The sequence below is a fragment of the Aythya marila genome, assembly GCF_965140915.1.
Source record: "Aythya marila genome assembly, chromosome: 29".
Classification (NCBI taxonomy): Eukaryota; Metazoa; Chordata; class Aves; order Anseriformes; family Anatidae; genus Aythya; species Aythya marila.
Window position 1 is genome coordinate 1,358,876 of NC_139070.1, and position 14,424 is coordinate 1,373,299.

Consider the following 14,424-nt stretch of genomic DNA (forward strand, 5'->3'; position numbering starts at 1 on the left):
ACGAGACGCAGTCCTCCCGGCGGCATAGAGCGGCTTCCGGCCGCGCCGCAGGAAGCGGAAGAGCCGGGAAGATGGCGGCGGTGGAGGCGGGGAGGGCTCGGAGCAGGCGGGGGATGGCGGCCGCTGCGGGGAGCCCTCGGCTGCCGGCCTGGTGCGGGGCGCTGCGGGGGCTGCTTCTCGCCGTGCTGGCGGCGGGTGAGGCTGCTGGGGAGACGGGGCCGAGCTGGGCTGAGCCGGGTCGGGTGCCCCCCCCCCCGGATCTGGGGTCCCCCCTCCCCCAAAGGGCTTTGGGGTTCCCGCTCCCCCCTCCCAGGTTTTGGGGTCCCCCCCGCGTCTCCATGTCCGGGATCTGGGGTCTCGTCCGTCCTCCTATTCCCTCCCCGGGATATAGGGTCCTATCCGCCTCCATCGTTTCTCCCCCCCCACTGGGGATTTGGGGTTCCCTCTACCCCCTGTCGTGTTCCCCTCCCCCCTAGGATCCGGGGTGACCCCTCGGGTCGTGTCACCCTCCTGCCCCCCCCCAAGGATCTGAGGTCCCTCTCCTTCCCCCTCCCACCCCAAGGATCTGACTCCCTGCCTAGAATCTGGGGTTTAGCCCCTGCCCTGGAATCTGGGGTCCCCCCCCAGGAGATGGGGCCCTGGCAGCCCCCAGCCGTCCCCTCCAAGCTGGGCAGGGCTGCATCTCCCCCCCTTTAGCTGGGGGGAGCACTTGGATGTGTTGGGGTCCCCCGGTTTGCACCTCGCTGACGTTGGGCTTTGTCTTCTTCCCCAGGCTCCTGCCACGGGAACTCTGTGGAGAGGAAGATCTACATCCCCCTCAACAAGACGGCGCCGTGCGTTCGCCTCCTGAACGCCACTCACCAGATCGGCTGCCAGTGTGAGTACAGCCACAGAGCCCCAAAGCTGCTCCCGGGGGGCGGGTGTGCACTGAGGAACAGGGTACAACGCTGCTGAGCTGCCTTGTTCAGCACCATCTGTGTTCCTCACACTGCTTGCTGTCTTTTCCAGTCCTACTCCAGTAATGCTGACCTGGTTCAGCTAAATTGAGGGGTAGAGACCTTAGGAAGTCTGTGTTTCCTCACCCTGGAAAACCCAGGGCTAGGCAGAGCAACATTTTCAGCACATGCAGGTGGTCGTGTGCAGGGTAAAGCCAGTTCACCCCATAGGCTGCTCCTTGCCAAGCCAGCACCCCAGGTAGGAGGCAAAGCTGTGAGCCCTGACAAATTTACAGCCTCCTAGAGAAACAGGCAGGGAGTGAAGTACTGACAAAGTGCCACATGAAGGGCCTGGAGGGTTTGGTTTAGCTGCTTGCACAGTGCTTGTTACCTTTGTCTGGGTTTTGTGCTGTGAAGATGCAGGAGGTAGGGCTGCTTGGCTGCTGAGAACAAGGAGGAAGATGAGGGAGCCCAATTCAAACCGCACTCCTTACAGAAAGGGCAACCTCTGAGTCAGGGATTTGTTAATTTGTGATTGAGTTTTGTTTCCTTAGCGAGCCACTCCCTGCAGCAGAGGCTGTCAGCTGCCACTGCAGGGCAGCACAGCTGCACTCAGTCCGCCTGATAGCACAGGGTGTGGGCTCCCTGGCTCTTCTGCCCTCTGATGTGAGCCTGGTGGTAGTGCAGACACCAGCACCCAATCCTGTCCCAGTGCTGTCCCAGCCGTGGGCAGTGAGTAGCAACAACTGTTTTCCCTAGCTGTGGGGGTTGTTTTTATCAGTAGAGACTTAAGAGAGGGCTTTGTTTTCTTGGGATGGGGTGAAATGACAGGCAGATGGACCTGCCAGGCTGCTAGTCCCCTGTGCTGCCTTCTCTGTCACCTCATGCTCCTCTGGGCCTCAAGTGGAGCTGTCTTTGAGCTCTCCATTTTGGAATATGCAACCTTTGATGATGGTCAGCACAAAGCTGCTTCCGTGACTGTAGTCCTCAACTTGGGTCCTGTCTTCTCTGCACGATTTTCTGTCTCTGGGCCTCCGTTTCCTCCTGGGTCATGCCTGATTTCCTCCGGTCACAGGAGACTTGTAATGCTTAGATAGCTGAAGTTCCTTCAGTGCTTTAGTGGGCTTAAACAAAAGATGCTTTCAAGGCTTGGGTGCTTATTTCTGTTACTTCTTGAACTGTGCTGTTCACTTTTGTTTTTTTTTTCTAAAAACCGTTCTGTCCTATTCCAGCGAAATGGTGCCACTTTACCATATTGCTTCCTCCCAGCCTCTTCTGACAGCTCTCTTAGCCATGCAGCCCTCCTGTTTTGGGGTTGTTGGGGTGTGAAGGGGTCACGGTGAGACACCAAGGGCGCTTTCTCTTTCTGCAGCCTCCATCAGCGGGGACACGGGAGTGATCCACGTGGTTGAGAAGGAGGAGGACCTCAACTGGGTGCTTGCTGATGGCCCGCACCCACCCTACATGATACTGCTGGACGGGAACCTTTTCAACAGGTCAGTCATCAGCACTTATCTTCCCCAGGAGTGCCCAGAAGACCAATTCTGGGACAAGCAATCTAATTTTTCAAGTGAGAGATGGCAAAATCGTCCCTGACTGCACTGCTCTGAAGCACAATGAGGGTGGAACGTGTATGTTTTCGTGGTGTTTTACTGCCTGGAATTATTTATTCATAAATAGATAGTTTGGTTGTGAGAAGAGCTCTTCTGCACTGTGTATTTTCTTACACCACGTTCATTGCTGTAGCTGTGCCTGTAGTTTATTAAACAAAGTGGCTAACGTTTGTCGCATCTCCTGGGCAGAGCAGGAAAGAAGTGGTTGAAATTTTCTGTTTGTCGCCGTCTTATGTGCTTCAGAGAAGATGAGCAGAAGATGAATCAATGCATTGATTATTCTGATCATAAGCATAACCACGTGCTCGTGTAGTATGTCAGCAGTGGCATTTCATGGATTGTAACCCTGCGTTAGCGAATTCACAATTTCATTCCTTTCTCTGTTCCAGGAAGGTGCTGATGCAGCTGAAGGGAACCTCCCGAGTGTCAGGCCTTGCCGTGTCCATTGCCAAACCTAACCCTCCCCAGGGGTTCTCTCCTGGTTTGAAGTGCCCCAATGACGGGTTTGGTAAGGAAATGTGAAGTCTTTTTTCTTGCTGGGAGGAGGAGGAGTTCCTTTACGTTGTAAGGTCAAAGCAGGGATTGTAGAGGCCACGTGAAATTGTAGCTTCACTTTTGTGTCAAAATTGTGCCCAAGATAACATGCTCGATAATTCCTTTTGAAGTAACTGGTCTGATCTGGAACCTCATCAGTTCCAAGCAAGGGCTGGGACTGATGTTTGAGGGAAGACTGTTGGATAAGCTGGCTAAAACAGTGTTAAGTCACTAAGTGTTGAGCCTGGCCAAGGTTTGCTGCAACATCTTTTTCTTTCAGGTGTGAAACTTGTACTTTTTCCACACCTGCTCATTCCATTTCTGTAGATTGCATGGAGCATGTGTTAACCTCTCTCTTAGGGCCAGTTACTTTTTTCAATCCATTCTGCCTCCATGGATTCCCCAGGAGGTTTCAGTTAGGTTTTCATTTCGCTGTTTTTTCATGCAGCGAGTTTACTATCTTTCAATTTCTGGGGAGAAACTACCTTCTGTGGTTTGCACAAAACTTCCTTCTCAGCCGTGAAGGATGCCGTGTAAACTCCTGAGATACGATTGGTGTGCTGGCATTTGTTGTCTCTCTGCCTTCGTGTTGTTTGCACAGTATCTAGGTGTTAAAACAATTGGCACATTATGGATGCCTTAGGGGTACTTCCAGCACATGATGAGTTCAGAAAATGCCGGTTTGTATGGTCCTCCTTTTGAAGTATAATGTTTCTCTGTGTGCCTCCTCCGCTCTCTCAGCATGTGATAAATGCTCTCTGAGTGCTCCTGCCAGCCTCCTGGCATGTGATGGCTTCGAGCATGCACGTTTCTTACTCTCCCTGCGTGGCACAGTGCTCAGTCTCTGCCACTCTGCCGCATGCAGTGACCAGCTCCATCTCTAAGCTTTGTCAGCTGGTTCCCTAGCCCATAATGGTGCTCATTCAGTATTTGCTGCTATTTTCTCAGCAGGCCCTACCTTTCCTGCAGGCTGTTACTCTCTCACAGGCTCAGATTTGCCCATTTCTTTCTGTTTCCAGGTGTCTATTCCAAAGATTATGGCCCTCAATATGCGCACTGCAATACGACTGTGTGGAATCCTCTGGGGAGTGGGATTTCATATGAGGATTTTGACTTCCCTATTTTTCTACTTGAAGATGCCAACGAGACTCAAGTTATTAAGCAGGTACTTAACTTCCTCAACGAGTGGGAGAGGGGAACTGCCACCCAGCTCAGGAAGGGGGGCAGAAGTTGAGGTAACTCAGCTTAGAAGTCAAAATCTACAGTAAAAACTTCTGGTCCAATTTTATAGGCAACTCACCACGCTATTAGAAAAACGCTAAGTTTTGTGGTAATTTTTATTTCTGTCCAGTGTTATCAAGACCATAATGTCCCTCGTGATGGATCTGGCCCTGAGTACCCTCTATGTGCCATGCAGCTTTTTTCCCACATGCATGCTGTCACCAGCACTGTTACATGCATGAGACGCAACTCCATCCAAAACACGTTCAGCATTAACCCAGGTGAGCAGATTCGTCTCTCCTTGTCTTGATAAGTCTGGTGGTAAAAATCCTAGAGAAATACAGTTTTGCAAAAGAGAAAAAATTATAAAGTATCCTCAAAGGCTTGCTTCCTGGCTGAGCCTTTTCAAAATAAACAATTCAAGTGGGAAGGAATTTGGGGGTATGTTTGCCATCAGTTTGGAAAATATGTAGAGATGCTGGCTGAGAAAGACACCTACAACCTGCTACATAGATCATTGAGAATGGCTCTGATATCACTACTGCAATAGGCTGTGTGTACCTGAATCGAAATCCTGGTCCTGGTGAATGTTTTGTTGGTGATTTCACTGGAGCCAAGACTTTCCCACAGCTGGGCTGCTCTTGTGATAGTGCCACTGGTGAGCTTCAGCTGACCAGAGGGATCATTTCTCACTTATCTCTGCTGTAGTCTCAACTCAAGCAATGTTGCTTCTGCTTCCTAGAGACCGTATGTGATCCGCTTCTTGATTACAATGTGTGGAGCACCTTGCAACCTATCAATTCCTCTGGAAAAGTCGATCGTGAGAAGGAAGTTATCATTGTCGCTACACGAGTAGGTATCTCCTTAATATTGCTTTGCAGAGAGGGTGGCTGGAAGGATTCTGGGAAGATATGAGTTTTGGGTCTTATGAGAATATACTCCCCTTACATATTTTAATTTCTTCCCATGTTCCAGACCTTTTAGATCTGACTGGCTATCGTGTTTCTAGGAGCCTTTTAGTTAGTGGGTTTGCATATTGTTTCAATAAAAGGACATGTGGGTTTTGTTTCTGTCTGTATCCCTATGTGAGACTTTTTTCAGCATTTCTTTCGGTGATGGGAAGTCTTTACGGAACCAGACGAGTAGAAATAATTATGGTGTCTGACATGCTTTCCTAAAATACTTCACGTGCTTGAAACATGTTGAAGAGGGAGAGAGAGCATGGTTTGCTTGTCTATATTGATGGGAGAGACTGAATCACATGGAAATTTTGGTGTGTGTCAAGCAGTGAGTCAGTGTCAGAGCTGAGAAAGAAATTTACTTCCCTGTCTAGCAGTCTGTTTTACAGTCACTTTCCACCCTTCAGAGATACAAGTTCAAAACTCCTTTTTGTCACCAGCATGGAGGCACACGCTGCATGTTGGTGCTAACAGTGAAACTGCAGCACACCTGATAGCATTAGTTTTCAGGTCAGGGCTGAAGGGTGTTGGCAGTGCTCTGAGACCTCAGGACTACAGAAATTACTCATTTGGTATCTGAAGTTCCATTAGGCACGGTGCTTTGGTTCTTCCCTTATCAGTAGGGTGAGTGGGATAAGAGGAGTGACAGATTTGCTTTCCTGTTACAGTATTTGTCTGTCTGTTCGCAGAATTCTTAATGCCTGCTGTTCATGCTTGCAGATTGACAGCCATTCCTTCTTCTGGAACATTGCACCCGGGGCAGAGAGTGCCGTCTCCTCTTTTGTGACCCACTTGGCTGCTGCTGAAGCTCTTCATAAAGCGTCAGATGTTCATTTGCTACAAAGAAATGTAATGTTCACCTTCTTCCAAGGGGTAAGAGCAGCAGCATCACTCCACCGTTTGGCTTGTTCCTAGATAGCAAATCAGCCCTTGGCTGCCTGCAAATGAACTTTTTCCTAGTCTTTGTGCAGTCGTTTATCTGCATCCCCACACCATAGTTCTCTCTGCTCCCCCAGTGAGAACAGGATCTTAATTGCACTGGGATAACAACAGCAGATGGGGCTTCCAGTGGGGCAGTTCTGCCCCACGGTTCATTCTGGTCGAATAACTCAAACTTTGCTTTCCCTCCTGTCTCTTCCCAAGGTTCCTCTCTATCTGTCTGTTCTCTGCCTCCCCCATTCAGGATGAATTGCAATGGCTAGGCTTTAAATCCTGAAATGAAGCCCAGAAAAAGCTAGATTAAAAATATATGTGTTGACAGCAGCGAAATGTAGTTCATTTCTGAGAGCCCAGCACTGGAGCTGGCAGCTGTGGAAAAGCAGAACAAGCTTGTGGAGGAGGGACTGATGGCCAACAGCTGATGTTCCCCTGAAGGCATCTACATTGATGGCTTCTTTTGTGCAGCTTTGTGAAACTGGCTCCCACAGCCCCATGCTGTGGCCATGTGATTCCCTTCATTCACCCTCCCCAGCACATACATCCCTAGTCAGAATTTCCCTGGGGAGGCAAACATACAGCACGATGGAATGGACATTCTCTGTCGTGCTCCCAGGATGGAGGAGGAGTGATAAGACTTGGCTGTAAATTAGTCAAGAGGAAAGTCTGGTGGCTGGCTGACTTCACTGTCCTTTTCTGTCACGGAAATTCTCTTCTTCAGGGCATCTATTCATGCCTAAGCAAAGCTCAGCCTCTTGCAATTCTGTTGACAGACTCGTTTCTGTCATCTTGCCTTCAATCCCACTTTTTCCAGAGAAACTGATATCCCTCCTTTCGGGAGAGATTCATGTATTTAATTCCTGGAATGGAGGATTGCCCTCTTCCCTGACCTCCTATTCTGCTCTCCCAAAAACAAAGAGGAAGGCGTGTGCCAGAGTGGAGGGTGGAGTAACGTCCCTCTGCTGTTACTTGCAGTACCTTGCGAGTTGTAGGTACTTGCATAAGCTCACTTTGTCTCTGTGCCCTTCTTGCTTGTGGCATCTAATAGCTGTCCCCTGAGTTTTTGCTGTTTGCCTTCCTTTTTGTCCTTTGCCACATCCCTGCTTCCAATACCTTTGTCCCTGGGTCCAGGCACAATGTAATATTTCCTTTGGTGTGTGCAAGGCTACGCAGACCTTCAGAAATACTTGGTGCAGTAGCTGGCCCTTGAATTCTGTTTTCTTTTTTTTTTTTTTTTTTTTTTTTCCACCTCAGCTTCTCAAATAGTGCTGCTGTTTGTGCCAGGCAGCTATCCATGTGCTCTTCATGTGTGATTTATTTTTTTTTTCTGTTGCAGGAGACCTTTGATTATATTGGCAGTTCACGAATGGTGTATGATATGGAAAAAGACAAGTTTCCTCTCCGTTTGGACAACATACATTCATTTGTGGAGTTGAATCAGGTGAGAGAGAAGTTAGGGGACCTTTTAATTCCTTATTTTTCTGTGATAATTTAGCTGTAGTTTTCCTAGCCAGCCTTCTGCTACTTCTGTTGTTTTTTCCCTCATCTGGACTTCCCTGCTCCAGAAGATTCCGTGATGTCCTAGGATGTGCTTAAGATGGCGTTTTGTTTTGTTTTTCCCTTGCAGGTGGCTCTAAGGAATGGCTCCGTTTTATGGATGCATACAGACCCCGTCTCTTGGATGAATGAATCTGTCCAAACACAGGTGATTGAAAGCAATCTGTAGTTGCTCACCTACCCAAAATGCTGTGGGATCTTTGGCATGCTACAAATGATCAGGATGTTAAACTACCCAGAGAAATTGCACATTCAAAAGAAGAGCGGAACAGTGCTGTTTTCTCTTCTCGTTTCCAGGTTAGAAACCTGCTCGATATTCTGAGTAATAGCAGCGTGGGAGCAAATGTAACTTTGCAGGAAGCTGGATATTCGCAGCCTCTTCCCCCATCTTCCTTCCAGCGCTTCCTTCGGGCCCGGCACATCCCCGGAGTGGTCCTAACTGACCACCAGGCTGCCTTCCAGAACAGGTACTCCTCCGAGGTGGACAGCACAGGCTGGCCCTTGGCCAAAGGCAGCAGAGCCAGCAGAGGGCAGCCCGAGCTCCTGCAACGCCTCTGCCAGGAGCGTGCTGCCGAACATACATGTAGAGCAGCAGTCCGGGGGGAGTGGAGGAGCAAACGTGTGCCATGTAATTGAACAAGCACAACATAATTATTCTGACAACCGAAAGAAATCCAGTTTTGTACAGAAAATGTTCCCCACAGCTGGCTGGGAGCCAGAGGTGAGCAAATGGCAACTGAGCGTGCCTAAGCCTCATCTGTTCTTCCAGAAGCTAGCTGCTTTTTTTTTTTTTTTTTTTAATATAGCTTTCTATTTGTGATGGCAGAAAGCCCCAGGCATTGGAAAAGGGCACTTTGATTCACCCCACATGACCCTAATACAGCATGTTCCTTGGGGATCTCCTGTTCCTCTTCAATTTTGGAAATGGGGATGTGGGGTAGAGGACAGACATCCCCTTTTCACTTTCTCTTCTTGCCTCCCCGCTTCATCCAAACTCTTCAGATTATCTCCTTGCCTTCATCTTCTACCTTTCCTTACTGTTACTGAGAATCTGTGGCATAATAAAGGGGAAGTAGCCTCCCTTTTTTCCCTTTCAGCTCTGTCTGTGCTGCTTTGAAGGTGCAGGAACAGCTGAGGTGAAGGAAAGCACACCTCCTGGGTGCGTGACGATCTTCAGACTGGGGGGATCAGTCCCACATTGTCTAGGAATATCAGATGCGTAGCCCATGCAGTGGGCTTTCAGCCCAATTCCCAGTGCAGCTGTGTGTGGTACAGACACTTGGGTGTAAATCTCTCGTAGAGTTCACTTGGAATTCTTCACTGCCTTCAAGATAAGGCATTAATAAAATCCACTAGCATGATGTGCGTTAAAAGCTCTCTTCCCATGAGACCTTCTGCACGGGCTGTCCTTGCCTCAGTTTCTCTACCCATTTAATAGATTGGGCAGTTGCCCACTGGAAAGCTAATCACAGCTTGTAAATTGCTTGGAGATCCTCAGATGGGAGAAGCTGTGGAAGGGCCAAGTTAATTATAAAGCCTCATTAAATGGTTTAAGGAGCGTGTGGCAGGGCAGTGCTTTGGCAGGGCTATATCTCTGCTCCCAGGAGACTGCTCCCACTGTTTGCTTTAGGCACACTCTGAATTGAATTCCATGCCCTGTGGTTTCTTTCTGCCCCTCCCCAACCTCTGTTTGCCTTCTTCTTTTCAGATACTACCAGAGCATGTACGACACTCCAGAGAACATCCGGATGCAATACCCTGAGGGGCTTAGCCCTGAGGAGACCTTGGAGTATGTCACAGACACAGCCAAGGTTCCTACTCTGCATTTTCTTTAGCTGCTGTATCTGGGATGGGTGGGGCTTTGGGTGGGGACAGATCACAAGGGGGATCACGGGGAGAGGGGGAAAGCTGTTTTCAAAGAAGACAGAAAGAAATGAGAGTACTTCGTACAGTTACAACGGCAAAAGGCACTCAGATGCTAGCACGATGCAAGCATTTCAATGGACGTGTAGGTTCTGGCGTGCTCTTCCTTGTTTTGCTGTGTCTGCCTATCTTGATTAACACCGAGCGCTCTTCCTTTACAGTCCCTGGCAGAAGTTGCCACAGTGGTCGCCCGTGCTCTCTACCGGCTTGCAGGGGGAGCCAACAACACCTCTGCTATTCAAGCAGATCCAAAAACGGTACGAGCAGATGGAATTGAGTCCCTGGCATCTATGATGAGCCCTCACGTACTTCCCTTCTGTCTCTGTTTATATGTGTTTACACAGCATGCTGTCCTGTCTGTTTCCATGAGGGCTTTGCCTCTCCCCCTTTCTCCCATTCCCCACCACGGCTGAATGAAAAACTTTTCACCTTTCTCTAGTTCCTTGCCTCTCAGTCTCAAGTCAGACATTAAGCTCCGTGAGCCTTCTACAAGCAGAGCTCCTTTATCCTTGTTTCACAAAGCAGAAGAGGAAATAGGTGAAATGGCAATCGGTGCCACAGGGATCAGCTAAGGAGTCAACAGATCTGGAATCAAACCCAGCTTTCACAGCTCAGCCCTGTATTATATAAAGTTGTGACTCCTTTCCTGTGCTCTTGGTTCTTGGAGTGGAAATAATTTTGAGAGGTGTAGCTATTAAGATGCTTTGCTCTCTCCTCTTTGTATAAACCAGTTTCCATCTCTTTCCAGGTTACTCGAATGCTGTATGGGTTTCTGATTAAAATGAACAATTCCTGGTTTCAGTCCATCATTAAGCCTGACCTTAAAGGGATTCTTGGTAAGAGCAACACAGGGAAGAACATGGGGATGGGTTTGACCCCGTATGTTACCTGGCAGCTTTCTAAAGCTCCTCAGTAACGCTGTCTGCTTCTGGCAATCTCCCCGTCAATCCCATTTCTCTGACTCTTCCAGGTGATGTTCCCCAGCACTACGTCGCTGTTTCCAGCCCTGTGAACACCACTTACCTTGTGCAGTATGTTCTGGCCAACCTCACGGGCACTGTTGTTAACCTCACCAAGGAAGAGTGTTTGAACCCTGATAAAGCACCAAACACTGAGAAAGAAGTAAGTGCTGTCAGAGTGGGGTGGGACAAGAACACATCTGTTGTCTGGTTTGCTGGTTTTCTGCCTTTGAGGGAAGGTAGTTAGGAATGCTTTCCACTTCCCATAATCACACGTAGGAGAATTCATTCAACTCCTTCAATAAGGAAGCATTTTGAAGCCCAAGGGCAGAGGACTATGTGAAAGGATCCCCTTGCAGTGAGAACCCTCTGTAACACCCTCTATGTCTTTCCAACAAGAGGCAAGATTCCAGAACAAGGGCATAGTCTGGTTATTTGCTAGTGCTCTGCTGGTTCTTACTGCCCTGTTTTCATTGCAGCTGTATGATTATGCCTGGGTGCAGGGTTCTCTGGACCCTAACTCGACAACTCGAGTCCCCTACTGTGTTCGGTCAACTGTTCACCTAACCAAAGCGCTCTCTCCTGCCTTTGAGCTGAGGCAATGGGGATCTACAGAGTATTCCACATGGACAGAGAGTCGGTGGAAGGAGATCCGCGCCCGGATATTTCTGGTAGCCAGCAAGGAGCTAGAGGTGAGTTTGTGCTTGTGTGAAAAAGAAAGAGGGGAAAAAAATGTGACTAGGCCAAATCCAAAGGTCTTCGAACAACATCTGACAGCTGGAGAAACAGTTCAGTTTGTTAGATCGTGTGCCCTTATCGTAGGTGAGCTTCCCAGCTAAGAAGCCAGGCTCTGGGCCTTGCAAATGGGACAACCCAGAGTGTATCACTGGTGATAACCCTGCCACCTCCAGCCAGTTGGGGGGTAATAACCTAGTCACTGAGGCTGAGACAGAACAGAATAATCAAGAATCCCATGAGCAGGCTGAGGTCTGTGAATAAAAGATTCAAGTAATGGGATTCTCAGTCCTCTCCCCATGTACAGGAGGCCAGACCAGTGAATCAGCCTTGCTGCTGTTTGAATCCCCTCTTGCCAGAACAAAAACAACCTTTGTAAAAGCCTTCACAAGTGAGAACTGTGTTGGTTCAGTGTCTCAGATTCAAAGCAGCCTTTAGCTGGGTGTGATGCAGCTGAAGTGCCAGCAAAACACGTGTTAAGTGTGCGGTCCCTTTGGGCCTGGCTGCCCTCTGGTTAGCTGTTAATGATGTTGTGTGCCCTGCCAGGACATCTCCGGAGCGCACAGCCTTCTTGTCATCATTTCCAACAGTAAACCACCCAAAGGCCATGCAAGCCCAGGCAATTGTTGCATCTTTCTGATGGTTATTTGCACTACAAGTAACTTATTTGTGTGGCACTGGACCTTTGTAGCTCTGTCAGGCAAGCATAGCGTCCTGCCTGTGTCTCTTGCCCTGTGTCACAACCTGGTGGGTAGTGGTAACTTTGAGATGCACATTTTGAGCCCAGCCATCCTTGAAGTGCTGATGGAAAATGTGTAGAGGGAGCTGGAGCAGCACAGGAGTGCCTGGCCAGTGGATGGAGGCTCTTCTGTGATAACCAGGGGAAACTGGAAACAGTAATCCTACGTGCAAGAAGGGTTGACAGCAAGGAACCCGATGAGGCCTTAGACTGGTCAGGCACTTAAGCTCTGGGAAACACGATGAGCAGGAGGTAATCTCAGTTATGCAAAGGTTATTGACAGATGTTGATTCTGCCAGGAGCTGTGCTTGTTGAAGGCATTTACAGTTCCTTACTCGGGGATATGACAATTCATTCAGGAGTAGCCAAAGCATCTAAATTTGTCTAAGTTTGCTAAAATTCTTTGCAAACTATGTGGACTACTCCAGTGACTTTGACACGTGATATATTCTCTGTTATCAGTCATAGCTTTCTTGCCTTTTCTCTAAACATTTGTGTGCACTATTGATAACTGCAGAGAAAGCTGATTTGATCCTGCTTGGCAGTCACTGTTCCTTTTGTCTAAGACTGTAAGGTCCTCAGGGTTTGTTTTTATTTTACTGTGCATAGTGCCTCAGGAGTGAGAGCTGGTCTCTGTGACAGGGACCCCGCTGGGTACAAATTCTGTGAGATGCTGCAGGTCTGTCTTTGTTATGACAATGCTAAGTATTTCTCGTCCCTTCCTAGATAATCACTTTGGTTGTGGGCATTGCCATTCTGGTCTTCTCCCTCCTCGCCACACATTTTATCAACGCCAAAGCGGATGTACTTTTTAGCATCCCTCGGGACCCTGGGGCTGTGGCTTACTGAAGATGCTCTCAGGGTTTGAGAAGTCTTAGTCCTTGGATTGCAATTGTCGAAGACGAAACTACACTGGAATGCCCCTCTCCCTGGGCAGGGACACAAATGGTTTGCTCCAGAGCTTCCACGCCTGGGTTCTGGGGACTGAGCCCCAACACGTAAGAGACTTTCCCAGAAAACTGTGCCGACCAAGCCCAAAAGAAATCGTGACTGAGAAGTTCCCAAAGCCTTTTGTTTTTAATTTGTCCTTACATCTGAGCAACTTGAGATGATTGGTCCTGAGTGCCACCGAGACGACAACGTGATGGATATGTTCCCTGAAGGAGGGCAAGGGTGGAAAGGGTAAAGGTGTTTTCTCTGGGATATGTGTGGACCAGCAGATTTCCGTGGTGTCTGATAGCACGGGTTGCCTGTTCATGTCCAACAGTTGCTGTGAATCTGTGTATATACTACAATGCAGGGAGGGCAAGGTGTGTTTAACAGATGATTAGATGTAAAATGTCCTTTTTTTAATGGTGCAATATTTTCTGGGTTTTGTATATATATAAATAGTTCCGTTTAATTAAAAAAATCTCCGCTTACAAATTAACCCATTGCCTGCATTGTGTTCAGTTGCTGCCAAAACGACCAAAACTGCTGGGTGTTGCAATGTGTTGGGAGGAACAGCATTTGTCTGATTTGGTTTTTGACTCAAAATTCTTTCTACAACTGGATGAACGAAAGCCACGGTGCCCTCTGGCAGGACAGGGAGTTAACTCACCACTGCTCAGACCGTAAGCTCTCCAAGGCAGGGATGGCTGGACACTCCATACGGTGCCTTGATCTTGATTGATCTCTAGGTGCTGGTATAATAAATATCTTTTCTAAATTGCATGCTCACACACTGTTCCCTTTGATGCTATTGCTTAGCACGCAGCAAGACTGGGCTCTGAGGGCCAGCAGTCACGACTGACCAGGCTCTCAGATATTCCCAGTTGTTCCTTTTATATGAAAATTCACCTGTTCTTCGGCAGTCTCGATTCAGAGATGCGATAGTGCTGTTGTCCAAAGCAAGGAGCTCAAAAACAGGTAGAGAGGATTAATCACAGAAATCAGAGCTGACTAGCACTAAAGCAGGCATCATTTTCCCTTCCCTAGAGGACCATGATGCCTTATTGTGTTTAAGTCTTTTCTCAACTAGACATAAACTCTGGAGTTTTAAAGTAATTCAGACCTTGTACTTTCGGTGCTTCCCTGAGGGGAGACTTTTTCCACTTGCTAATACATCTTACTATCAGGAAACTGTTCCTGATACTTGGTGGAATGCTTCTGTGCCTGATTTATTTTCATTTCTTCTAGCAATGCCGAAGAAACTCATATCTCAGTTTAAACGGAGGTATCTTTTCTTTATAAGAAGGATTTTCATGGCCTCTAACTCCTAATCTTTGGGCAGAAAAATATCAGTTCCCTCAAATTATCCAAGTAGGCTATTTC

The 14,424-nt window shown here is 48.3% G+C and overlaps 1 protein-coding gene across 1 annotated transcript; it reads left to right on the forward strand.

Annotated features, from left to right (window-relative positions):
- Positions 1-71: 71 nt before the first annotated feature.
- On the forward strand, positions 72-13,534 carry NCSTN (nicastrin; the record flags this gene model as incomplete). Its single annotated transcript, XM_082781153.1, has 17 exons — positions 72-195; positions 773-877; positions 2,308-2,431; positions 2,938-3,056; positions 4,102-4,247; positions 4,434-4,584; positions 5,046-5,155; positions 5,983-6,135; positions 7,535-7,639; positions 7,826-7,903; positions 8,053-8,222; positions 9,464-9,566; positions 9,840-9,935; positions 10,427-10,514; positions 10,649-10,800; positions 11,117-11,329; positions 12,838-13,534. 17 exons carry the CDS (start codon positions 72-74, stop codon positions 12,958-12,960), a joined length of 2,160 nt encoding a protein of 719 aa, XP_082637279.1. The 3' UTR covers positions 12,961-13,534.
- Positions 13,535-14,424: the final 890 nt, after the last annotated feature.